Source organism: Cryptomeria japonica, chromosome 1 (assembly GCF_030272615.1).
Source record: "Cryptomeria japonica chromosome 1, Sugi_1.0, whole genome shotgun sequence".
Taxonomy (NCBI): Eukaryota; Viridiplantae; Streptophyta; class Pinopsida; order Cupressales; family Cupressaceae; genus Cryptomeria; species Cryptomeria japonica.
Window position 1 is genome coordinate 189,416,411 of NC_081405.1, and position 27,509 is coordinate 189,443,919.

At 39.0% G+C, this 27,509-nt stretch overlaps 1 protein-coding gene across 1 annotated transcript in view; it reads left to right on the forward strand.

Moving 5' to 3' along the window:
- The first annotated feature begins 18,457 nt into the window (after window positions 1-18,457).
- Window positions 18,458-27,509, forward strand: part of LOC131070152 (uncharacterized) — a 36,661-nt gene continuing 27,609 nt past the window's right edge. The window contains exon 1 of the mRNA XM_058005695.2: window positions 18,458-18,778. Within this exon, the coding sequence (XP_057861678.2) occupies window positions 18,458-18,778 (321 nt within the window). The remainder of the gene's footprint in view (window positions 18,779-27,509) is intronic.

The window sequence follows — 27,509 nt, forward strand, 5'->3', positions numbered from 1 at the left end:
AGATTGTCCTAAAAGGAATTGGATCTTCTTCCGAACCTACCTCTGAATGTCATGTTACAACCCGCTGAGGTAAATTTACTTTGCAAGGTGCTCCAGCTAAAAACACTGCTTCCTCATCAAGCAAACCTGAGTATGACCTTGTAGAATAGTTAGGGAAGACACCTGCGTTTATCTCCATCCTTGAGCTCTTACGCATATCCCCCACACATAAAGCTATTCTTGACAAAATCTTGAGAGACACTGTCGTTCCTACTGATCTGAACATGGACCAGTTTCAAGCCATGGTGGGATACCTTTCCATTCCACACTCTCTTACATTCACAAAAGCCGATGACACCTCCGTAAGTCAACCACATAATGCACCATTACACATTGAAGCCTTCATACACAAACATTGAATAAAACGAGTCCTGATAGACGGAGGAGCTGGTCTAAACATTTGTACATTGAGCACTATTAAACAATTGGGATATTCTGATAAAGCTGTGAATTCTACAAACAAAATTACCATCAAAGCATATGATGATGAAGACCGTTCATCCAAGGGCACAGTCACCTTACCTCTCAGAGTTGGGCCAGTTACAAAGGATGTGGTTTGTCAAGTCCTAGACCTAGATCTCACATACAATATATTACTAGGACGTCCTTGGATTCATGAAATGAGGGCAGTCCCATCTACGTACCACAAATGCATTAAGTTTCCTCACAATGGAGTTGAAATAATAGTTAATGGTGATCCTAATCCGTTCATATACTGCAATAACTTGAGATCAAAAACTGAGACCATCATTCCCAGTAATCGCGAAACTGTTCCTTCTTTTGCATACATTGATCCTGAGTCATTAAAACCTTCGACATGAAAACAAGGTGAGCTTAAAGGTAAATTTCAGGACAAGGGCATGGGTGAATACATTTTAAATCAGACCATGTGCTTACAACAAGTCATGAGTTCACCAAAAGAATATGGAAGACCACATCCTAGTAAACAGGTATCTATCATTGTACTCAAATGGGACCCTACTATCTTTCAAAAATGGGGTGAACTAGAAGAGGAAGACTTATACAAAATGCTTTACAAAGACCTTGAAAAAGATACACAAGATCACATCAGTATACCATGTGAGAAGTATGGCCAAGGGTTCAAGATTCTACAAAAAACTGGGTATGATGGCAAAAGCCCTCTTGGGTTAAGAAAGGAAGGCATCATTGAACCTTTACAACCTGAATTGACATTCAAAAAGGAACACTCAAAGGGACTTGGTTTCGTGACTTCCAAGGTCCACACTCAAAGGATAGAAGAAGCATTACAAATCAAAGATGCCAAAATTCAACAAGAGAATCGTTATTCCACAGACTCCAACGAATGGGAATGGGGTTCAGACAAATCCTCCAATAACTACGAGCTCACTGAGACATTCAGAGAGCCAAATGAACCCACAGAAGAAGAGGAATTTTATGAAAAATTCAAAGTTGGTCAAGAAACAACCCCTGAGGATTCCACACAGTCCTTGTCTCTAGGTCCTAGGTTGAAATCACATAGAATGAGAACACCTGTCCCAGAATGCACTACTAGTGATGATAATTTGGATTCGTTCACGATCGAGACTGATGAGGAGAGTGCCAATGATGACCTCGATAACTACCTCGACATACCTGAATATAACTGCATCTTCACTCTTAGCCCTGCTAACTTCGAAGACATAAAAGGCCTCCCCCTTGTCCACCACCAACTTATTGACTAGGATCATGAAGGACCTGCATAGTTTGACACATTCCAAAATGATGAAGCTTTTATTGACTATCTTGGCATACGAGATGATCTTCCCCCTGGGGACCATAAAGTAGGATACACTATATAACTCAATAGCGTGGCATATTTTGGTGAGGGTGTCGGGCCTTCTAGTTGCAAAAATATAAAAATAAAAACAAACCAAGGGTCTTATGGCAAAAACCACACTGTGGCGCTGTTTGACCCCAAAAAAGTAAAAAGAAAGGACATATCTGAGGGCGAAAACCTCTCTGAGGCACCTGAAGATGGAAGGCTCGACATTCTCCCAGCGTCATATGCAGAAAAGTCATCCATGTTGGTAGAGGAGACTATCAAAACCAACATTGGTACAGAAGAGGTTCCACACAACATATTCCTGGCTCAATCTTTGACAGAGTTAGAAAGGTCAAAATTCATAAGTTTCTTCACAGAATGACAAATCAACTTTGCATGGTCATACGCTGATATGCCTGGATTGGATCCGGATTTGGTAATGCATCATTTGATAGTTAAACTAGGGGCAAAACCAGTGAAACAGAAATTAAGAAAGATGCATCCACAAGTTGCATTATTGGTAAAAGCAGAGCTTGAGAAATTATTGGATGTCGGATTCATACGCCCAATTGATTATCCTGAATGGATCTCTAACTTAGTACCTATCAGTAAACTAGATCGCAGCATCAGAATATGTATAGATTTCAGAGACATCAAAAAAGCTTGTCCTAAGGATGACTTCCCATTACCAAACATAGATTTGATTGTAGATCTCACAATAGGTCATGAAATGTTATCGTTGATGGATGGATTCTCTGGTTATAATCAAATAAAGATCGCGTCCAAGGATCAACACAAAATGACATTTACTTGTCCTTGGGGAACTTTCTGTTGGAAAGTCATGCCCTTTGGGCTAAAAAATGCAGGCACTACATATCAAAGAGCCATGACTACTATCTTTCATGATCTCATGCACGTTACTATGGAAGATTATGTTGATGACCTCTTGGGCAAATCAGTAGACAAAGATACACATTTGGACATACTTTCAGTCATCTTTGATCGGTTGGAAAAGTATAAAGTAAGATTAAACCCCAAGAAATGTGTCTTTGGAGTAACCTCCGAGAAACTCCTAGGATTCATTGTATCAAAAAGAGGAATCGAAGCCGATCCAGCAAAAGTCAAGGCCATCCTAGAGATGCAACCACCAAGAAATATTAGTCAACTTTGATCTTTACAAGGGAGACTCCAGTCCATATGAAGATTCATAGCACAACTTGCAGATAAATGTAATCCCTTTCAGCACTTGCTACATAAAAACATCAAATTCAAATGGGATGATAACTGTCAATAGGCTTTCCAGATACTCAAAGATTATCTTCTGAATCCGCCAGTTTTGATGCCACCAGTTCCAGATCAGCCTCTGTTACTATACATATCAGCTACTTCAATAGCACTGGGGGCACTCTTGGCACAACAAGTTGCTGAGGGCAAAGAAAAGGCAGTATACTATATCAGTCGCACATTGGTGGGATATGAGCTAAACTACACACCAATTGAGCATGCATGTCTCGCCGTGGTCTTTGCTTCACATAAATTACAACATTACATGCTAACTCATAAGACTAAGTTGGTTGCAAGGATCGATCCATTGAAATACCTTCTTAATAAAGCCACACTTACTGGGTGACTAGCCAAATGGGTAATGATCCTGAGTGAATTCGACATCGAGTATGTGGACAGAAAAGCAATAAAAGGACAAGCTATCGCAGATCAGTTAGCAAATGCTCCCATGATAGATGATGTTCCTCTAATTTCAGAGTTTCCAGATGAATCTATTTTAACAGTGTCACATGCAAAGCCATGGCAACTATACTTTGACGACTCATACACACAGCATGGGGCAGGAGCTGACATCCTCTTCATAACTCCTCAAGGGGATTCTATACCAAAATCATATCGATTATCATTTCCTTGCACTAATAACATAGCGGAATATGAGGCATTAACAAATGGATTACGGATTGTAGTTCAGTGGAAGATCCAGGAACTTCATGTTTTTGGGGACTCTCAACTTGTAATCCGTCAAGCAATTGATGATTACCAAACAAAGGATGAGAAATTAATGCCTTACAAAAGAATGGTGGATGACCTGAAACAACATTTCACAAAGATAGACTTTGAGCAGATACCAAGAGAGCAGAATTGAGCCGCAGATGCCATGGCTACAATTGCTTCACTAATCGATCTACCTCTGAATGAGACCCGCTATGAGTTCTTGGTGGATAACCTTTTAGTTCCTTCATATGAAATCACTCCTACTGAGATAATATGTGTCGTTGGTCCTGAGTCCCAGTTATATGGTTCCATTTTCACATACCTTCGTGACAATACCCTACCTCCTGATCTATCCAATAACCAACGTCGCACTTTCATTCGCCAATCTTCTCGATACATCATTTTAGTTGATGTCCTATACCATCGAGGTCTAGATGGAACTCTTCTTAGATGTTTAGAAAGTGACAAAGTTCAGATTGCGTTACGTGAAGTACATGAAGGGATATGTGGTCCACATTCTAGTGGTCCTACCTTAGCCAAGAAACTCATCAGGACTGGATATTACTGGCCTAATATGGAAAAAGACTCATATCAGTTTGTCAAGAAATGTAAGCAGTGTCAACTTCATGGAGACCTCATTCATGTGCCAACACAAGAACTTCAACCAATTGCGACTCCTTGGCCCTTTTGTCAGTGGGGACTCGATCTCATAGGCAAGATTCACCCTCCATCCTCCAACGGTCATAAATTCATTATCACTGCCACAGAGTATTTTACAAAATGGATCAAAGCCATGCCTCTCATGCAAGTCACTGGAAAACAAATTGCTACATTCATTCTCAACTATATCATTTGTTGATACAGTATTCCTGTTTCCATTATCACCGATAACGGGCGTCCCTTCAAAAATTAGGATGTTTGCGAACTCTGTGACCACTTCCATATTTCCCATCATTTCTCCACACCATATTACCCCCAAGTTAACAATCAAGCTGAGGCGTCTAATAAAACAATCCTTAAAATCTTAAAAAAGACAGTCGACGACATTGGCCGTAATTGGCATATCCAACTTAATCCTGCACTTTGGGCCTACCGCACAAGTGTTCGCACACCTACAGGAGCTACACCCTATTCACTTGTCTACGACACTGAAGCTATCTTGCCTATTAAGGTCGAGCTACCTTGTTTACGAGTCTCTTTGCAAAACATTATCAGTGATGAAGACTATAGGGTCTCTCGCTTACAAGAACTTGAACTATTGGATGAACGAAGACAAACTGCTTTTAATCATCTCAAGACTTATCAACAACGAATGAGTCATAGCTACAATCACAGAGTCAAGCCTCGCACATTTGAGGTAGGTGATTTGGTTCTCAGAGAAAACCCAAAAAATCAGCAAGATAGAGAGAAGAAGGGCAAGTTCAAACCAAACTGGCTTGGTCCTTACATCATTACAGCAACATATGGATCTGGGGCATATCAGCTCTCAACTACAGAGGGTGAACCTTTGGAGGATCCTATCAACAACATGCATCTTCATAGGTTTTACACATAGCTCTTTAGAGTATCCCAATGTCAAAAATACAAAAAAAAAAAAATCAAAAATTTCAAAAATACAAAAAAAATCATAAACATAAAAAATCGTTACTTGGTGAAAACTTGGCAAACAGGCGCCTTGTGACAACAAAAAAAAAAAAAGTAAAGAGAAATAATTTCGTCCAATGGTGAAAACCACTTCGGTGGCGCCCTGGGCAAGTACCATGGTGAAAACTGGGTCACCAGCACCATGTGTAGAGACATTGCTCCTCCCTCCTTCAGGATTCCATTTCATCCTTCACTTTGCACACACTCACAACCTATCCATTCATAATAAACTTGCCCATTCCCATCATGGCTTGTTATTGATCTACCCAAGATTGGTTAGCCATTCATAATAAACCTCCCTTTTCACCTTTCTCCATTCATAATAAATCAGCTCCTATCTGTGGCTAAGGCTAATCCTATGTCTAGTGATGGGTGTGGAACTAAGAACATCATACGTTTCGAGGAGTACAGTTTCTTCCACTTTTCTTCAGTCTATCCACGCACAATCCGCAATAAAGCAGCATTTGCATCACAATCTGCAATAAAGTTCCGTCTTCTCCGCAATAAAGTATCAGTTTCATGGATTTAGTTAGTTTCAGAAGAGACACAGCAGCAAACAATGGGCTTCAAAAAAAAAAAAAAAATCCAATCTTTTAACAGACTCAGACAACATATGGTTCAGTGCTATCTATCCTTTTTGTGAAAGTAAACATTGTGACCACAATCAAATAAGACTTATGCAAGTGACAAGAGACATTAAACTTGAGGACTACAGTGGATGTTGGTGTCGAGTCTTGGTTTTCTTTTGATTTTATCTTTCTGGTGACATGTCTTTTAGCTTTTCTAGGATGTCTTTGACTAGAGATTCTATCTCCAAGATGTCTTTGACTAGAAAGGCGAGGATGGGGTATCGTCACCTATTTTTCTTTTGTTGTCTGTGGATTGTCTCTTAGTAATGCTATGACTTGTCCAAGGATATGAGGACACTGAGAGTCTAGTGTGAACTAGGGCATTCCGTGTTCGTGACTATCTTATCTCCATGCAAACAGGTACAATGACTTTCTGGGTCGAACATATGTCTCGATTGTCATAACCTACTTGCCATAATAAAGCTCAATGATGATAACGCACAAGAAGCTCTTTCATTTTCATATCTTCTATCTTTCATCCCCCTTTCTTGATTGACTTCCATCATCCTTCTTGAGTCCGTGTCGCTTGCTATCACATGACTAAGTATAATGACACGCCACAAATATTTGCATTTCATGTAGTTGCACCTACATTACCACATATTAAGCATTTCATACATACATATAGATATCACAATTGCATCACATCTTGCACACAACACATGTTAGAACATTTTATATTCTCATCATGTAAATAATTATTTGCATTATCATATTCATTGGCATTTTATACATTCACATTTGCATTTGCATAACATATAAAACATAAAAGAACAAAAATATATATTGCATTTCATCATGTATATATTTGCATCCATATCATAAGCATCACATAGAAACATACATCATGAAACATCTCATCACATAGGTACACATGCATATAGTTGCCGCAAAGATGAATCATCTCATATATATATATATATAAAAAGTGTCATGATACAATGATGTCAAAATACATATGGCTACAAAATCACCCGAAGGTGTCTACATCATCATACAAAATGGTACAATACTGATACATAGGGAGCCCTCTATGGCTATGATGAACTCCCTCCCTTGGAGCCGCCTAGCCTCGACGGAGTCTGAGCCCTAGAAGGACCCACCCCAGGATCATCTCTCCTGCCCCCCCTATCTGGTGGTGGTGGAGGACCCATAACCCCACCACTGGACGCCTATCTCCTCTGGCTCCCTCCCGTAGTCGTCGCTGTCCGCGATGGCCTACGGAAGCTCCTCGCTCGCTGCTCTGGTGGCACTGCCCCGTAGTATAGGTCTCACCAGTAACCTATCTCCTCCCCTGCCCATAGAACATAGGCATATCCAGCCCCTGTATCCTCTGCTGCTTGCCTCCCAGCCCTTAGTGCTATCTCAGCCTCAGTATAGCGTTGGATAGCCTGATCCCGCTCATGCTCTGTCTCCCTCAGTCACCTCTTGAGCCTAGCTGTCTCCCTCTCCAGGTCCTGAATCTCATCTGCCTATCCCTGGCAGATCTCCCTTAGCTCAACCAGCTCATCCTCCTCCGCCTCGGCCCCCTGTGCCTCTGCCTGTGGCTCCCCCTGTATTGGTGCATGTGCCTATACCTGTACCTACCTCTATCCCTATCCCTGCACCTATCTAGGACCCTATGCTGCTGGCACCTGTAGTGGTAATCCACCCTGCCCCTCACCACCCGAGCCTATCTCTCCTCCCCACCCTCTCTCCGTGGAGCCACCCTCCTCTCTCCAATAGCATCCCGCCTCCTCCATCGGCCTCTCCCCCCCACCATCTCCATCATCATCCTCATCTCCACCACCATCTCCATCTAGAAGCTCCCTTGGGTCTGTCACTCGTGGAAAGGGATGCTCAGCCCAATACAGCGTGTACTCTGCATCCATGCTTGCATCCTCAATATTTGACCACATATCCCATGGCATCGACAACATCTCTGCTAGCTGCATCACGACCTAATCATATGACAACAATGGCCCGAAGTGTACCTGATCCCTGATTGTCCGAGCATACATCCTGGAACCACGTGGCATCTACTGCATACAGCCAAACTGCTTGCACACCCTATCAATTAGCTGTCTCTCCAATACATAGGGTGTTCACCCAATCAGATATCTGCTTCGGAAAGTATAAGGTAGATCCACTGCATCCTCCTCCCGTTGCTCGCACCCAAGGTATGACCTCCATATCACAGTGTCGATCTCGTCTAGGACTCGACGCCAATGCTCCAACCTGCCAATCCGTGGCTGTGAGGTAATCATATCATACAGATGAACAAATTTGTGTCCATGAACCCTGCCCCTGAAGTGTATTGGCCGGGTAACCGATAGATGCTCATAGGCCCATACCTGTAGCAATCTAACTTTGCAGCCCAATCCCATGGATCCAGGATACACAAACTGATGTAGCTCATAATATAAGTGTGCTAGCACACATGGTCCCCAGGCATATCTGGTGTGCTATGTAACCAGTGTCTCCAAGGTGCTCCCCCAGCCCACAGCCAACCCTCGTGTCGCCCTGTCTGGACACAGGAACCCACTGATCACTCCCCCTAGCACTGTTGGTAGTGCTAGTCCTGTCGCTGTCATCGTGTCCCATGCCACATGTCTAGCCCTCATCTCTAGTCCAGGATCTTGAAACACTCATCTCAGGGCCTCCCTATCTCCCTATCGATCGTAAGGAATCAACTCCCCATTGATCAGTACCCGTAATATCCTGTACACATCCTCCAAGGTGACTGTCATCTCACCCATCGACAAATGGAAAGTGCACGTCTTGGAGTGCCATCTCTCAGCTAGCGCGGTCAGCAAACCCATGTTCGCTCGAAACTTAGGCACATACATAATGTATCGCAAACCCATACCCTCAATGGCAGCTCTGTCCTCGAATGTCAACTCTGGTCACAACCTCTGAGTCGACAGGAATCTCTCTCGCGACTCTAGCATAGGCAAATACTCCTGTAGTCAAGAAAATCAATCATGTCAGTCATAGTGGCATTCACTGTTCATCACAAAATGCTACTTTTTATCTAAGTGCGTATGGTACTCTATCCTAGTGACACTCACTGTTCATCACAAAGTGTTGCTTCTATCCTAGTGGTACTCCCTGTTCATCACAAAGTACTACGTTTTAGCACTCCCTGTTCATCACAAAGTGTTGCTCACATTTGCACTCACTGTTCATCACAAAGTGCTGCTCCTATTGGTACTCCCTGTTCATCACAAAGTACTATGTCTTGGTACTCACTGTTCATCACAAAGTGCCTTGATCTATCCTATCCTAGGGCCTCTGCTTGAGTGAATCCTCTTGAGTAGTTTCCTAATTGGCAACGTATGTTCTATCATAGAATTGTCAATCCTAGCCCTATTTGCTATCCTAGTCTTCCCTAGAGGACCTGCTTGAGTGTATCCTCTCAGCAGCTTATCCAATCGACAACGTATGTTCATCACAGAACCGCCGATTTGGCCTAGAAGACACAAATTCACATTTTTGACACAAACGCGCTTTCATGACATAAACGCGCTTAGAGACTACACAAATGCGCCTGCTCTGTACAGACGTGCCTGAAATACATAGACATGCCTATGCTCTACACAGACGCGCCTGTCCTGCACAGACGTGCCTAAATTTTACAAACGCGCCTGAACAACGCAGATGCGCTCACACTTGGCATAGACGCCTTTCCTCGCATAGACGCGCCTGGCACAAACACAGACGCGCCTAGCCACCACAGATGCACCTCGACGTTTTGGACATTTTTGACATTATCCTAAAGCGCATTTATTGCACTACCTAGCATGAATTAATGACAACATTTATTACAACAAAGTACAAGGAGGATTTGTGGTCCTTACCGGCTCTCCTACATCTGCTGGCCTCTAATATCGATGAACGCGATCGAATCTATGAACCAATGCCATCGCTGCTGACTACTGCTGCTCTATTTCACTCTGCACTCTGATCTCATGGATGTGTGGATGACAATGAGGATGTTTTCCTCTCATGGTCTATTTTATAGACTGCCCTAGCCCTAGCCCTAGCCCTCGTTTCTCGAGTCAGTCTTCTTTATCCCGTGACTCTGTCACTCTATCTGGTCAGTCCATTCTAGCCATTCTTTCTTATTGAGAGATTGCCTGCGATCTTTTAAAACATTTTCATCCAATCTCTCGAGGGGGCATCTCATTCCCATCTTGGGGCAACTTTGTATCAGTTCATATTATCTTCTTTGAAACAACGCGACAAGCTACATTGTCTCAAAGAGGGGCAAAATGTAGACACCTAAAATTGTCCAGTCTAATTAAATAAATACTTTATTTATTTAATTATTTTATCCTAATTCTTCTATTAATTAAATAAATCTTTATTTATTTAATTAATTCATTTATCCTCTTCTAGCCTTATTTCTCATTTAAATATATACATTTATTTATTTAAATTACCCTTTTCTTAAATTAAATAAATATCTTATTTATTTAATTGATCCCACTTCTTCTATTAATTAAATGAATCTTTATTTATTTAATTAATTCATTAGCCTTTTCTACCCATGACACATGTCATTCATCTCTTAATTCCTACACTACCCACCCTCTTATTATTTTATTATTTTTTCTACCTACCCTCTAATCATAGCCGACCTCTTTTACACCTCTCAATCTTATCCCTCCATTTCATATAGTGTCTTCTATATAAGGAGATGCTTCCTTCATTATCAAACCCTGGCTAATCAATCTATGCACCCTAACTACTTGATCAATTGACTACACTACGCTTTGCACTTTCATACGCGATCCTACTTGCAACCACATTTCCGTTCTTTGTTGAGCTCTTGTGCACATAAAATTGAGAGCAACTATATCAAGCAAGATCAATGGAGATAGGAAGAATAGAGATCCAAACCCTAGTGGACATGTGATGGTATAATCTTTGTGATTTCATTTGATTTGCATTGTCTTAGGTAATCTTCATATGTTATGGTGGATCTTTGTTGTTGTTAGGCTAGGGTTTTGTGGTTGAATTTATTTAGTCTTTCAATATTATTGTTGTATCCATTTTCACCATAAACATTATCTACTATTGAGAAATTTTTGTGTGTTTATTTACATTCTTTATTTGGTATAAGAGCTATTTATTTTTATATCCTTCATTTGGTATCAGAGCCTTGTTTGAGAATTTATCTAGGTTAAATCACTAAATTTGTAGAGAGATCTAGAGATATTTGAAGATTAGAAGATTGAGAAGGTTGAAGATCTATCTCCATCCCTGAAGGGACCACCATTAGTTCAAGTGTAAGAAAATCCCCTAGTTTGGAGAAGGGAAGCCACCAAAGGAGATCAACAAAGAACACAAGTCATTTTTGTGATATTTTTTCAGTATGGGAAGCTGTTCAAGTTCAATTGGCTAAGTATTTTCAAAGCTAATGAAGTCAAATTTGCAGTTAAAACATCCTTAAAAGAGGAAATCAAATTCAAAGAGAAGATTTGACATAATTTGTCAAGATTGAAGTCACCAATGAAAAAGGTTAAGTTCTCAATTTGTGAGGAAGAGAAATCAAACCTTACAAATGAAAGGCTTAGCAAAGGTTTTAGTGTTCCCAAAGGATTCAAAAGCTCACAAAAGTTAGAAGAAGAAGTAGAAAAAAATTCATTGAAATTAGAAGAAGATACAATTTTTTTTGTTTGTGTTGAAGCAATTAGTGGTTGAAATTAATTAAGAGGGAGAATGTTGGAACTGCAATTTACCACACGCATGAGATCAACTGTAGTTTGATCTGTAGTTCATTGCATGATATAAACATAGAATTTTTGTAATTTCTTCCACTTGCATGGGAAGAACTATTGTTTGCAAGAGCTCTAGAAAATTAGAATGAAGTTGTTAACTGTAGTTGTGCATGAATATGCATTCATCTCTTCTATTTTTAGTTGGCATTCAATGTGTCAAAGACCTTTATTTATTGATGTAGAATCATAATTTTTTACTTGTCTTTGATCTCTCTGATTAGTTGATCATGTTGGCTATTTGGAGGAATTGATTATGTGTTGCATTGATGTTTTGTCATTGATGCCAACACTAGTTGTTTAGATGCTTTACCGACACCCTTCTGGTCCTGGTAGGTTGAGTGGTTTCTGGTTAACTTGGATCTGACATGATCCGGTAGGCTCCGATATAATCTGGTGATGGAATTGGCTTGTTTGAGATTGATTTGTGGTTCCGGTCAGGGTTTCACTGGCAGAGCTTTTGATGGAGATCTTTGATGAACTGTATAAGTGGTGTTGGTGCAGCTTTTGGATGTTGTTGGTGATCATTTTCGAGACTTGGCGACTGGAGATCATTGCTGAAGTGTGTGGACCTATATTGGGTCCTGGTTGATCTAGGTTATGGATCGACTTTAATGTAACGTGTGGATTGGACCTATCGATGTATTTCTGAGATGTCTTATGTGTTAGATATTATTTGTTTGGCCTAAGGCCGTCATGGTTTGTAATTATGTAGTTAGTTTATTATCTGGTGGCCGACCTAATTGTTTATGGTCGAGGGTTTTGTATAAATAGATGTAAGATCTCATTATAGATCATCATGGTTATATGTAAGAGGTCATGGTCAAGGAATGTATTGTGGGAATAATGTAATATCATTCAGGCAGAGGAGTTAGTCGATCATTGCAGATCAAATTGGGTTTATGTAAGAGGATTTAGTCCTCCGGTATTGAGCTTAACTGAAACTGTACTCAGGTATAGGAGATGCTATCTTTTGCAGTTCAACACTTCTCCGAAATGTAGTCTAGATTTATATGTAGTCAGTGAGGCTCCTTTTGTGATGAGTAGTGCACTCTAGGTTGTTGGCCTTCCTGCAAGTGCAAGCCCCTCAATTATAATTCACATACTTACTGTAGAAGTATTATCTGACCGTGGGTAGGCTTCCCATCGTGGTTTTTCCCTTTACTGAGTTTTCCATGTACAAATCTTGGTGGTATGTGGATGGATTTTATTATGTGATTATTGTTTATGCTTAGTTGGTTTAACTGCTATTTCGATATTAATGTTTTGGGTTCCGATATTAAAGTTCAATTGCTAATGTTCCTGTAATCTGTGACAACTGATTCACCCCCCCTCTCAGTTGCCTTCCAATTACTTCAATTGTCTAACAATTGGTATTAGAGCTTTGGTCCTCTTTGCAAAAATCTTAATAGCTTGAGGAAGATCCTATGGCGACTAACAGTTCAAGTTCATCTAGTTCTTTAGGAGCTATCTTTCAAAGGGATATTCTGAGGCTTGATGGAACAAATTACATAGTATGGAAGATTCAGATGGAGACTCATCTGAGATGTCTTGGCAAGGAGATTTGGGAGATCACACAAAATGGTGTTACACCCTATAATCCGAGATCTGACAATCCTCCTCCGGCAAACCTGGACAAGGAGCTTGAGAATGATTGTAGAGAAAGAGAATCCCTCTAATGTGCACTTTTTGATTAGCAAATAATGGGATTAATCGACAAATCATCTGGAAAGGCTATATTGGATAAGTTGGAGACTCTTAATGAAGGTGACCCTATAGTGAAGATTGCTAAACTTGATGGTTACTAGGTGAGATATGAAAAATTGAAGATGGAAGAAGATAAAAGGAATACTGCATTCATGGAAAGGGTAAATGAGATTGTTAAGGGAATTCAATGTTGTGGTGGAACTCTGAGTGAAGATGAAATTGTTTCTAAAGTCCTAAGAGCCCTACCACCGGCTTACAAAATGAAGGCTATTGCTATTAATGAGTTGAGAACAATGTCTAACACATCTGGCAACAAAGATACTTTGGTTGGCAAACTATCTGCTTTTGAGCTTGAGGAATTTGGACCTTCTGGAGCTGTGAAGACTGAACCTACTTTTCATGCATCTACATCTACAACCGGTAAGAAAGAATGGAAATCTTTATATGCAAAGTAGTTAGAAGATATGAAGAGAGAAGATGATGAGTTTGAGCAACTTGAAGCACTATTTGCTAGAAGAGTACCTAAAGGACCGATAGGAAGTAATTATGAAGGAAAAACACCTTTTAAATGTTTTGCATGTAATAAGATTGGTCATTTTGCATCTAGATGTCTTGAAAGGAATTCAAGATTTGGAGAAAGAGTTAGAAGATCATTTAATCCTAACCTTGGATATCAGAACAAGTATAAATACAAGAAAAATAGAGACAAATAATGCTACATAGCGGATGAGGAAGGCATTACTGATTTAGATGATGAACTGGTAGAAGACTTTGCTAGTGGATCCGACAATGGGAAGGAATGGGTGTTCATGTCTATCAAGGAAGATGATCCAACACTAGAAGAGAATGTACCTGAGGAGAAGGCACTTGCTGCTAAAATTGAAGATAGGGATGAATGGGTAATTGATAGTGGTTGTTCACATCATATGACTGGAGATAAAGGGAACTTTCTGTCTTTGCAAGAATTTTATGGTGGTCTAGTTAGATTTGGAGATGACAAAGAATGTATGATCAAAGGAAAAGGAACTATATCATTGGATGGTAAGAACAATACTGACAATGTTTATGTTGGATTTTGCCAAGATCAAGAGGTCAATGAAATGTACAAGATAGAGACATAATATGGGACAAGAATAAACTGTATTCTCATCAATAGAAAATGATCAACAACTTGCATACAAAGTAGATGAGCCTGCTTATATAGGCAAGGCTAGGGATATGTATGAGCACACAAATATGACATGTGGCTCAATAAGAAACAAGGGTAGGTAGGAAATAGGTGTGGGTAGGTAGGAGAAATAATATAATATTCCACATGAGGTGGATCACCCACCGAAGGTGGAATTATCACTCCACAATAAGTGGATATGATAGTGTAATAACAAGATCAACACCATAAGAGGTGGAATTTCTCCTACACACACTATCCCAATGTGGCACAAACACCCAAGTGTCTCATATCCAAACTACTATGAAATGCATTATCCTAAGTAAACTTAAGTAAGTGTAATAATATCCATGATGAATAATTATTTACACCAACACCCCCCCTTAAGTGCAACTTAGGGGAATGCACTTAAGTCTACAATGCAACTAAGCAATGCAAGATGGGTCCCGGCTACGAGGCCATGTTAGGTACCCATGCACAAATGCAAATGCATGCAAACCAATGCAATGAAATCTCTCACAAAGTGGGGAAAGAGAGAAAAACCCAATGGGAAAAAACCCTCCCCCAAAAAGAGAGATGAAAGCTATACAAGAGAACTCTCATAGAAGTATGTGAGGAACAAAACCCCATGTGAGGAAAAAGTCCCCCCCATATGAGAGAAGAAGAGAAGTCAAACTGTGATCCTCCCTCAATGAAGAATCTGCACCAATGATAGAAGCTCGATGTATGAAGAAACTGCTCCACGAACGTCGAACAACATTCCTCCCCTTAGGAAGAAACAAAACCAAAGGTGTATCCATGAAGTCTCCCCAATCATGAAGGGAAGAGGTATGAAGAAAACTCATGATGAAAGGAATCTCTGAAAACTGCTCAAGTGTCCCCATGTCGATGCTGAAAGATACCCCTTCCAAAGGTGGTAAACTATGCCACACTGCTGAAAAAGGCACTCCAACATCTAGTGAAGATGGATGTAGAACAATGTCCAAAGATTCATGTGTCTCCTCAAAGAATAAAGAGACCTCCTCCAACTGCTGTACATAAGTATCCACAATCATGTCAACCTCGAAAGAATGATCATGTAGAGAATGAACAAGAGGGTCAGAGTGTGCCCTCGCAACAATCGAAGAAGGATCATCTTCATCAAAGAGAAGATGAATGTCATCAATGATGTCTCCCAAATCTGCAATGTAGGATTCCACAAACAAACCTGCAATGGCTATCAAGTAATCATCCCATAAATCTGAAGCTGGAAGACAATGAATATCCTGCTGCACTGAATCACATGAAGGCAAAACTGTCGCACTATCTGCATCATCAGGTGCAATAGGTGATGTGATATCAATATGAGAAGATGAAATACAAGACTCAAGAACTGGGTTACTTGTGAGAATCCCCATGTTCAAGTGTCCAAAGTTCTCCTCAAAATCTGAATCATCACAATAAGTGTGATCATCATGTGTAGAATCATCAAATGTGAAATCATCATCATCAACAAAATTTGAAAAGGAGTATAACCGAGATGCATGATCAATGATAGCTCTAGTCTCCATGTCTCTAATAAAAACTGAGTCAGGTGTGAACTCCACAACTCTCTTAGTTGCGCCATGTGTGATTTGATAGATAGAAAGGAGATTGTTTGTCAAGTGGGGTACACACAACACATCATTGAAGGAGTTATCCCCAATGTCAATAGATCCTTTCCCAATCACATCCATGTATGAATGATTGCCCATCAAAATCTGTGGCATGGTGCAAGGCTCAAATGTAGAGAACATAGACTGTGAAGATGCCATATGATGAGAATCCCCTGAATCTAGAAGCCATCTCTCTGAAGTATGATTTGTTGTAGCACATAGAGCTTTTCCTTTTCTTGTTCCAAAAGAGTGAGTCTTTCCACTTGTAGAAGCCATGAATGCTTGCCCTTTTCATTTTGAATGTGAGGAAGTGGAAGTTGATGAATCATCCTTCTTGTAGACTTTAGGCAAATCAATGTTATGCTTTTTGATGATATGTGTGAGTTCATCAATCTTCTTAGTATGGCAACGATGTTCCTCATGACCAATCTTTTTACAATAAGCACAAGTAGGTCTTTCCCTCTTTGGTGAATTATCTCTCTTGGAAGAGGATGAATCTCCTTGTTGTGGAGAAGATTGTGCTTTTTCCTTAGGCTTTGATTGCCATTTCTTCTTGTTTGAGTTGTCCTTTCCTTGATTTCCTTTGTTCCCTTGATTTGCTACTAATGCTTGAGACTTAGAAGAAGCCTTAAGAATGCCCATGCTTATCAACTTAGTTTGTTGCATCATCAACATTTCATTGAAAGCATCAAATGTAGGCATTTTGTAGCTTGAACCCATTGTCATCCTATGAGTTTGGAAACTAGAAACAAATGCTGCATATTCTTGTGGAAGCTTCCCTATCAAGTTGAATATCAATTGAGTATCCTTCTTATCAATGCCACAATCTTTGAGTTGTGCCCTCAACTCATTTGCCTTAGTGACATAATCTTGTATAGTATCAAAGTTCTTGGGATCTAACATGGTGAGATCACTATCAATTTGATATCCCCTAATCTCATCAACTTGACCATACAAGTCTTGAAACTTTTGCCAAGCATCCTTGATTAGAGTACATTTCTCAATATGAAAAATGAGATCCTTTGATACATACTTTCTTAAGGTACCAATTGCCATGATATTTTTAGTGAGCCAATCTAAGTGACCAACTGGATCAGCCTTAGGATCAGCTGGAGCAACAATAGTTCCATCAATGTAATGAGTGAGTCCTTTTTCCATAAGTTTACTCCATGCATCAATTTTCCAAGTAGCATAGTTATGTGGAGTTAAGAGAGGAAACTTAGAAGAACCCATAGCAGCAAAAAGGAAAGAACACAAGAGCACAAAAGCACAAGAGACACCCCCCAAATTCAATCAATCAAAGTACCCCCCCAAAAGTGATGATTTTGGCACTTTATACTTAGTGCGATTACAATGAGCCACTTGCAAAACAAGACAAAGTGGGCTTATGATGCAAATTTTACAACTTCTCAAATGAGATACAAGAGACTTCAATCAATAGTGCAATGAATCTAACTGAGATTCAAGCAAATATACAATACCAAGAGAGCCAAAAATGGCCTAAATCTGAAAGTATAATTTCTACTTACAATGACATCAATCTAATAGCATCATGTGAAAGTAGACAAAAAAATACGCACTTTCAAAAAAAACGACACTTAAAAAGGAGGTCAGATGACCCCAAACGAAGCCTCTGAAGTTGCAAAAACTGGGATTACTCAAGGATAGTCACCAAAAACTGCATTTTCTGAAAAATCCATGCATCAAAATCAAAAAATTCTTTCACCACTGCGGAGAGCACGAAATTCTAGCCCATTTCAAAAAAAATTGCATCCAAAAAGGAGCAAAAATGAGCAAGTTATGGCCATTTGAAGTTGAACTGCAAAATCAAAAATGCAAATAAGAGGGGGTCCAAAAATTTTCAAACCCTGCTGATGTGGCGCTGATGTCAACAATTCACTGGGTTAAATTTGACGGCCGTATGACCGTTGCCAAAACTTCACCTCTCTGGCTGACTGGGCGTCCGTACTGTACGGACGGATTGCGTGCGCGTGCTGACTGTATGTTCCGTACTGTACGGAAATGCTGACTGTGCAGGCTGATGTGGCTGCTGATGTGGCAGTCCGTACGGTTGATGCGGCGTACGAAAAAAGATGACGGTTCGTACGGAAGGTCCACGTGGCGGTGTGTTGGCACCTGCACGGACGGGTGCTGCGTGGAGCGGAGCGCCGGCGGAGGATGTTGTCCGGCAACGGAGGACGGGAGGTGGCGGCGGCGCACGAAACAGCGCAGGCGGTGGAGAGGAACCAGTGGGTGTTGTTGCCAGAAGCGGAGACCGAGGGAGGAGCCGGAGCGGGGCGGAGCCGGGAGCGTGGTGCAGGCGTCGCAGACGAGGCGCCGGCAGAATCGGACGGCCGGAGGACGAGTGGCAGTACAAACAGGTACTGACAGGACGGTGCGGGCTCTGCAAACAGGTACCGCGGGGGTACGACATCGGCTCTGCACACCTGCAGAATGGGTCACGCGGGGGGGGGGGGTCTGCGGACCCCCCAAAAAACAGCTTTTTTTTTATTTTTTTATTTTTCAAAACTTTTTCGTTTTTTTTGCTTTCAAATTTTTTCAATTTTTTTGATTTTTTGAATTTTTTGAAAACAAATTTCTGAAATTTTTTTTTTTTTTGAAAAATATATATAAAATTCGAAAATCCGTACGAATATGGCAAAAATGTAGAAAATTTTTTTCTCACCAAAATAGGCCAACTTTATAACCAAAATTCATGGAAATGGCCTTCCGGACGCAATGGCGAGGTCGGATCTGGTCTAGGACGCCTCCAAATGATGATGCTCCTCAGATCTGCCTCTTGACGTCACAATAATGCCTCTTCAAGACGAATCAATGAAACTCCAATAGCTCTGATACCATGTTGGATTTTGCCAAGATCAAGAGGTCAATGAAATGTACAAGATAGAAACATAATATGGGACAAGAATAAACTGTATTCTCATCAATAGAAAATGATCAACAACTTGCATACAAAGTAGATGAGCCTGCTTATATAGGCAAGGCTAGGGATATGTATGAGCACACAAATATGACATGTGGCTCAATAAGAAACAAGGGTAGGTAGGAAATAGGTGTGGGTAGGTAGGAGAAATAATATAATATTCCACATGAGGTGGATCACCCACCGAAGGTGGAATTATCACTCCACAATAAGTGGATATGATAGTGTAATAACAAGATCAACACCATAAGAGGTGGAATTTCTCCTACACACACTATCCCAATGTGGCACAAACACCCAAGTGTCTCATATCCAAACTACTATGAAATGCATTATCCTAAGTAAACTTAAGTAAGTGTAATAATATCCATGATGAATAATTATTTACACCAACAGTTTACTATGTTGAAGGTTTGAGGCATAATCGTTTGAGTGTAGGACAATTGGTAGACAAGGGATTTCAATCACAGTTCAAGGATGGAAAATGCAAAATCATTAACAAATATGGCTTGGAGATTGCAACCGGTACACAAACAAAAGGCAATATATTTCATTTCAACTCCAGTGAGAAGACATGTTTGATTACATAGATTGATGGGAGTTTGCTATGGCATAAAAGACTGTCTTGTGTAAATTTTGATTGCATTGTGAAAATTAGTTCAACTAAGGCAGATAGGGATATACCTAAGATTATGAAGCCCTATAATCCGGTATGTAAAGAATGTCAAATGGGTAAACAGGTTAGAACATCTTTTAGAAGTATACAAGATAAATCAAATGATGTTCATGAACTTATTCATACTTAATTTGTGTGGCATTGCTAGAGTTACAAGTTTTCAAGGTGATAGATATTTCATGCTAATCATTAATGATTATTCTAGAATGATGTGAGTTACTTTTTTGAGAGAAAAATCTGAAGCATTTGAAAAGTTTAAAATATTTAAGGCTAAAGTGGAAACTGAGATAGGATTAAAGATTAAATGTTTGAGGTCAGATCATGGTGGAGAATTCACATCTAGTGAGTTTAATAACTTTTGTGACAAACATGGTATAAAAAGACAATTTTCTGCTCCTCGGACACATCAACAGAATGGAGTTGTGGAAAGAAAGAACAAAACTATCTTGGATGCTACTAGAACAATGATGATGGAAGCTAGTCTACCTCATATCTACTGGAGATAAGCAGTGAGTACAACGGTTTATACATTCAACAGAGTACACATCAAAGGAGAAACCAGTAACACACCTTATGAATTATGGTTTGGCAATACACCTACAATTAAGTATTTCAAAAATTTTGGTAGTAAATCTTATATCAGGAGAGATGACATAATTGGAAAAATTGATCCTAGATGTGATGAAGGCATATTTATTGGTTATTGTAATCAAAGCAAAGCATATAGATGTTATATCAAAAGATTGCAGAGAATTGTGGAGAGTACTAATGTCAAAGTAGATGAGCTGAACAAAAGTCAAATCAGAGTTTATGAGAAGGAATCAACAGTGGAAATGATTATATCTGAACTGGTAGCACCTTTACCGGAACAGAGAGTTGAACCAGTTACTCCGACAACATCAGAGAATTCTATAGTAACTGAAGAATAGGGAAGAGGAACAAAAAGTAAGAAGACCCCTAGGCATGTGAGATTGAATCATTCTGAAGATCAAATCATTGGGGAGAAGAGTAATGTAGTAATGACAAGAAGAAGATTGACAACTAATGAGGTATGTTTAATTTCACAAGTTGAACTGGTATCACTAATTGAGGCATGTAAAGATGAACATTGGTGGAAAGCTATGGAAGAAGAATTAGATCAGATTGAGAAAAATAACACATGGACTTTGGTTCCCCAGCCTAAAAATAAAAATGTTATTGAAACTAAATGGTTTCTTCGGAATAAATTGAATGAGGATGGTCAAGTTATAATGAATAAGGCTAGATTGGTATGCAAGGTTGGATAAATATCTTTTGAAGCTTGGTTTTAGTAAGGGCAGTGCTGACAGTAATTTATATTATAAAATCATTGATGATGATATACTGATTGTTGAAGTATTTGTTGATGCCATTATTTTTGGAAGTGAAGATAAGTTATGCATAGAATTTTCTAAGAATATGGAGAAAGAATTTGAGATGTCTATGATTGGTGAGATGAAATTATTCTTAGGTTTGCAGATTACTCAGACTGACAAAGGTATTTTCATTTGTCAAATTAAATATGCTAAGGAATTGTTAAAGAAATTTGGTATGGGAGATTCTAAACCGGTAAGTACTCCTATGGTTACAAGTGGGAAATTGACAAGAAAAGATGTTTCTGTATCGATAAATCCTACAAGATACAAATCTATGATTGGAGGTCTGCTTTATTTGACTCAGACTAGGCCTGACGTTATGAATGTTGTTTGTATTGTTTTAAGATTTCAGAGTGATCCTAGAGAAAATCATGAGATAGTGGTGAAAAAGATTTTTAGATACTTGCAAGGTACATCATAATATGGCTTGTGGTACCCTAAGGATGATAACTTTACTTTATGTGCATATACAGATGTTGATTGGGATGGGGATGTTGATGACCGAAAAGTACTTTCGGTGGAGCTTTTTTCCTTGGAAAGAAGTTGGTTTCATGGATCAATAAGAAACAATCATGTACTTCTTTATCTACTACTGAAGCTAAGTATGTTGCTGTTGCTACTAACTGTACACAAGTTTTATGGATGAAGGATATAAAAGTGGATTGTGATGCACTGATAGTTATTCACTGTGATAACTCAACCGCTATTGATATATCAAAGAATCCGATATTTCATTCTAAAACAAAACACATATCTATCAAGTATAACTTTTTGAAGGAGAAGGTGGAAGCAAATGAAGTTAGACTGGTTTATGTGAACACTAAAGAGAAAGTTGCAGATATTTTCACTAAACCTTTGTAGAGACAGATTGGGAGTTTCTTCCCCCTGGTAGAGACTTGATTGATGCGGTTTGGCATCAGTCTAGCATGAACTATCAGAGATACTATTCATTCTGGAACTGATGTGGGATGCTACTGCTCAGGGGGAGTAGTCAGCTTTGAGATTCAAAGGCTTATGTTTTTGCTTTGACATTTCTGATAGATTTCTGGTATTGATGTCAAAGGGGGAGTAATATTGATGTGAAAAAGAAATAGAAAAAGAAAAAGGGAGTGGTATTCAGAGGTACATGTGGGAGTTTGTTGGTTGTCTTCCATAGGGGAGACTTGGTTGGCATTTCTTGGTACTTACATGTTTTTCACATCTAGTGTTGCCATCAATGCCAAAGGGGGAGATTGTTAGCTATCTGGAGGAATTAATTATATGTTGCATTGATGTTTTGTCATTGATTTCAACACTAGCTATTTAGATGATTTACCGACACCCTTCTGATCCTGTTAAGTTGAGTGGTTTCTGGTTAACTTGGATCCGACATGATCCAGTAGGCTCCAGAATAATCTGGTGATGGAATTGGCTTGTTCATGATACTTATACTCATATTTGATTAGTTGGTTTTGGTCTAGAGATTGGATGCTATCCTTCTTGCTTAGAAGATCGATTTTTGGTCTCGGTGAGGGTTTCACCGATAGAGCTTTTGATGGAGATCTTTGATGAATTGCATAAGTGGTGTTGGTGTAGCTTCTGGTGGAGTTTCAGGATGCTATTGGTGATCATGTTTGAGACTTGGCGACTGGAGATCATTGCTGAAGCGTGTGAACCTATATTGGGTCCCAGTTGATCTAGGTTATGGACCGACTTTAATGTAACGTGTGGATTGGACCTATCAATGTATTTCCAGGATGTCTTATGTGTTATATATTATTTGTTTTGCCTAAGGCCGACATGGTTTGTAATTATGTAATTAGTTTATTATCTAGTGGCTGACCTAATTGTTTATGGTCGAGGGTTTTGTATAAATAGATGTAAGATCTCATTGTAGATCATCATGGTTATATGTAAGATGTCATGGTCAAGGAATATAATGTACGAATAATGTAATATCATTTAGATAGAGGAGTTGGTCGATCATTGGAGATTGAATTGGGTTTATGTAAGAGGATTTAGTCCTCCGATATTGAGCTTAACTAAAACTATACTCAGGCATAGGAGATGCTATCTTTTGTAGTTCAACACTTCTGTGGATTGTAGTATGGATTTATATGTAGTCAATGAGGCTCCTTTTGTGATGAGCAGTGCACTCTAGGTTGTTGGCCTTCCTGCAAGTGCAAGCCCCTCAATTGTAATTCACATACTTACTGCATGTGGGTAGGCTTCCCACTGTGGTTTTTCCCTTTACTGGGTTTTCCACGTACAAATCTTGGTGTTATGTGGATGAGTTTTATTCTATGATTATTTTTTATGTTTAATTGGTTTAACTGCTATTCTGGTATTAATGTTTTAAGTTCTGATATTAAAGTCCAATTGCTAATGTTCCTGTAATCTGTGACAACTGATTCACCCCCCCCTCTTAGTTGTCTTTCGGTTACTTGAACTGTCTAACAAATCATTGGTCACATGATCAAGGAGGTGTTTGTAATTCCAATGAATGATTGAAAAGTCTTACTTTCTATTGAGAAATTTTGTGTGTTTATTTAAATTCTTCATTTGGTATCTGTCATGCCTGTGAAGTGTATACCTGCAGCTGCAACCCAAAACACTCAATAGATCATTACAAGCATTATTATCAAATTTAAAACAAATAAAGATAAAACCATGGCTAATCGATCTATCACCTCTTAATAAATGCGAGTGCAAATTTTCTCTCAGATCTGTATAAGAAAATTCCAGTGACTTGGCTACATCTAGATGGAGGATTTAGGATGATAATGATGCATTTAAGTTAGAAAAGAGAATGATTAAGCTACATGATTCAACAATTATGCTAGAAAATAAGCTAGATCTAAGATGCAATTGCCTATAATAACAATGCTCAAATGATATGCTAAGATCAATATGCCTATAGTAACAATACCTGAAATGCAAATGAGATGGGATGATTATTGCTCCAAAATGGGGTCTATTTATAGGATTTCCAAGGCCAGGGGTGAGGTGGCAGGAATCAAGGGTCAAGATTGAATCTGAAGATATCAATGGTGAAACTGAAGGAGGTTGGAAAAGAGGTTGAATGAATGGGAACATTTGCCATCTCTATTGTGACAAGTGTCAAGAAGCTTCCAAGAGAGGGGACATATGGCCCAAGAATGCCATGTGTCTCAAGGGAAGAGTATCCACACCATAGGAGGTTAGGATAAGGAGGTTAGGATGTGCAAGCTAAGGTAGGATTAATTGAACCCAGGGTTAGATGAAAGGGGTTAGGTTTAGAAGGGGCTAGGCTAGGTGGTTAGAAGTTAGAAGGCATGTGGGTAATTTGAATTTAAAAATCCAAATAATAGGAAAAGACTAATTAATTCTCAACAACTCATAAATTGATTTGTTTAATTAATTAGGGGATTAGAAGAATTAATTGAAGATTGGGGGAGAATTAATTAATTTGAATTAATTAATCAAAGGGGACTACGAAAATGAACCTATTAAATAAATCCTTAGATTTATTAATAAGTAGATGAAAGGAGGAATTTAATCAAATTTCTTAGTGAATTCAATTAAATTAGGAAGGGGGATTAATTAAATAATTGCTTATTTAATTAATTATCTTCAGACCATTTTTAGGTGTATACATTTTGCCCCTCTTTGAAGCGAGGTGTGATGACGCGTTGATTCAAAGATTAATCTCATTTTTATGATGATACTGGTTCGATAGGATGCCCCAACTCTTGATTGATAAATTGCAATACGTTGATGCCCCCTTGGAAGATCAATTGAGATAATTGATCTGTGGAGTTTTTTGGATCTTTGCGAAATCGATATCCTGATTAGATTATGATTTGATTTCTACAACCGTGGTTGATGAAAGTACAAGTTCTACAATCATGGTGATGTGGTTCTTGATTATTGATAGAGCTTGATTGGTTAGATTGATAAGATCGAGATTCAGTCTGGTTTCAGGAATGATACCTGCCATATAAGACAAAGATGATTGAAGCGTCTAGTTTCAAGAATGATATATCCTGTATAAGACATGATCGGAACGTCTGGTTTAAGGAAAGATACATCCTGTATAAGACATGATAGAATCGATTAGGTTAGATTGACAGAATTGATAAGATTGATTAGATAATGAACTAACAGTTTGTTGATATCAAGTTGCAGGAAGATTCAGATATGTTGATGTTGGTTCTGTTGAGAGGGTAGCATAAGATTTTCCTTGGGTCAAAAATATCTGGAGAGATATGAGTCATTAGTTTGATTGCGTATACACTTGTGATGATACCTTGATGATTCCTATGATAGATTTAACCTTGGATAAAAGGAGCATGCGGGATCCCATGCAAGAATGAAATGCAAGCTAAAATGCAAATCTACGATCGGACTAGTCACTGGATTATTGCGTTTTGTCATCATTGAGATTTTTAAAATGTGGGAAGTGAGTGCAAACATCAATGGTATAATTAAACCATGATGACCTGAGTATGACTTTCTTGGATTTTGATATGGCAAGTTAGCACAAGCATCGAGGTATAATTGAACCAAGATGAGCCTAGTGTTGCTTGTGCAAAACAGGCTGTATTAACCATTTCAATACACAAATCGGACATGTCTTCGATGATACTCTGATTATCATGTCTCGAGACAAACTTGCACATATTAATGATTAATTTTCAGACAACAGACAAGAAAAATATCATATTTCTTCATTGTTCCTCTATTCAAAGACATCCTAGAGTTACTCAGAAATCATGATAGCGAAAATCAAGATAAAAAAAAGTTGAACAATCATGTTAAAATCATTATTTAAAAGATATCATCCATGTGTTTAGACTGACTTTGTGATAGTTTGATGGTTGATAATTTGATCTCATGTTCAATATTGGATGTGTCTTAGCTTTTGCTTGATAAGGGTTGTCTAACTGTTTGTTCTACCTGTTTGATTAAACTCAAAATGATCAAGAAATTTGCCCCTAGCTAAGTGTACGATTTTGCCCCAAGCCTAGAAACAAAGTCGTTATGATATACTCAATGATCCAAACCATGGCGAGATATTAGCTGGGATGCTTGCGTATGTACAAAGGCTTCCTGATGGATAATGAACAACGCTGATGGAAAATAAATGCAAGTGGAAAGATGCATGAACTAATAGATGGAAGAGCTAGCAGACAGATAGCACCTGTTTGCCAAGTTTTCACCATCTATTTTTATTGCACTTTTTCTCATATTTGATTTTATATATATATATATATATATATTTTCATTGTTTTTCAATTTTTCACTTTTTTTTGCTTTTTCACTGTTTTTGATTTTTTTGGTTTTTCAAACATAAAACTTCTTTAGATGCATGCTATTGATGGGTTCTTCGAGCTGATCTCTGTCCTGTGTTGATAACTGATATGCTCTTGATCCAAATACTTCTATGACCACAAACGGACCTAACTAGTTTGTTTCAAACTTTCCTTTCTTTTCTTGATCTTCTTGGTTGCGTGGATTTTCTTTTAGTACTAGTTCCCCTACTTGAAAGATTCATGGTTTGACCCTGTGATTATAACTTCGACACATTCTTTGCTGATATACCTTTAAATGATCAAAGGCATTTTGTCTTCATTCATGTATCAATTCTAACTCTTGTAATCTAGATACTCACTGTTCTTCATCTGGGATGAGACCTTTTAATGATACTCGTAGAGAAGGTATCTCTACTTCTATTGACATTATTGCTTCTGATCCATGAACAAGAGAGAAAGGTGTGGCACCCATTGGCATGCAGATACTGGTACGGTAGGCCCATAGAGCAGGGTTTAATTGAATAGGCCAATCTTTGCCAGCATCGTTCACTGTCTTTTTGAGGATTTTCAAAATAGTTTTGTTTGATGCTTCTGCTTGCCCATTTCCCTGTGGATAGTAGGGTGTGGATAATTTGTGTTGGATCTTGAATTTCTCACATATCTCTTGTACATCCTAATTCTTGAATGGTCGCCCATTATCAGTGATAATGGTCATTGGTATTCCATAGCGACATATGATATAGTTCAAGATAAATGCAACAATTTGTTTTCCTGTGATGTTTGTGAGAGGTACTGCCTCAATCCATTTTGTGAAATATTATGTAGCTACAAGGATGAATTTGTGACCATTAGATGAAG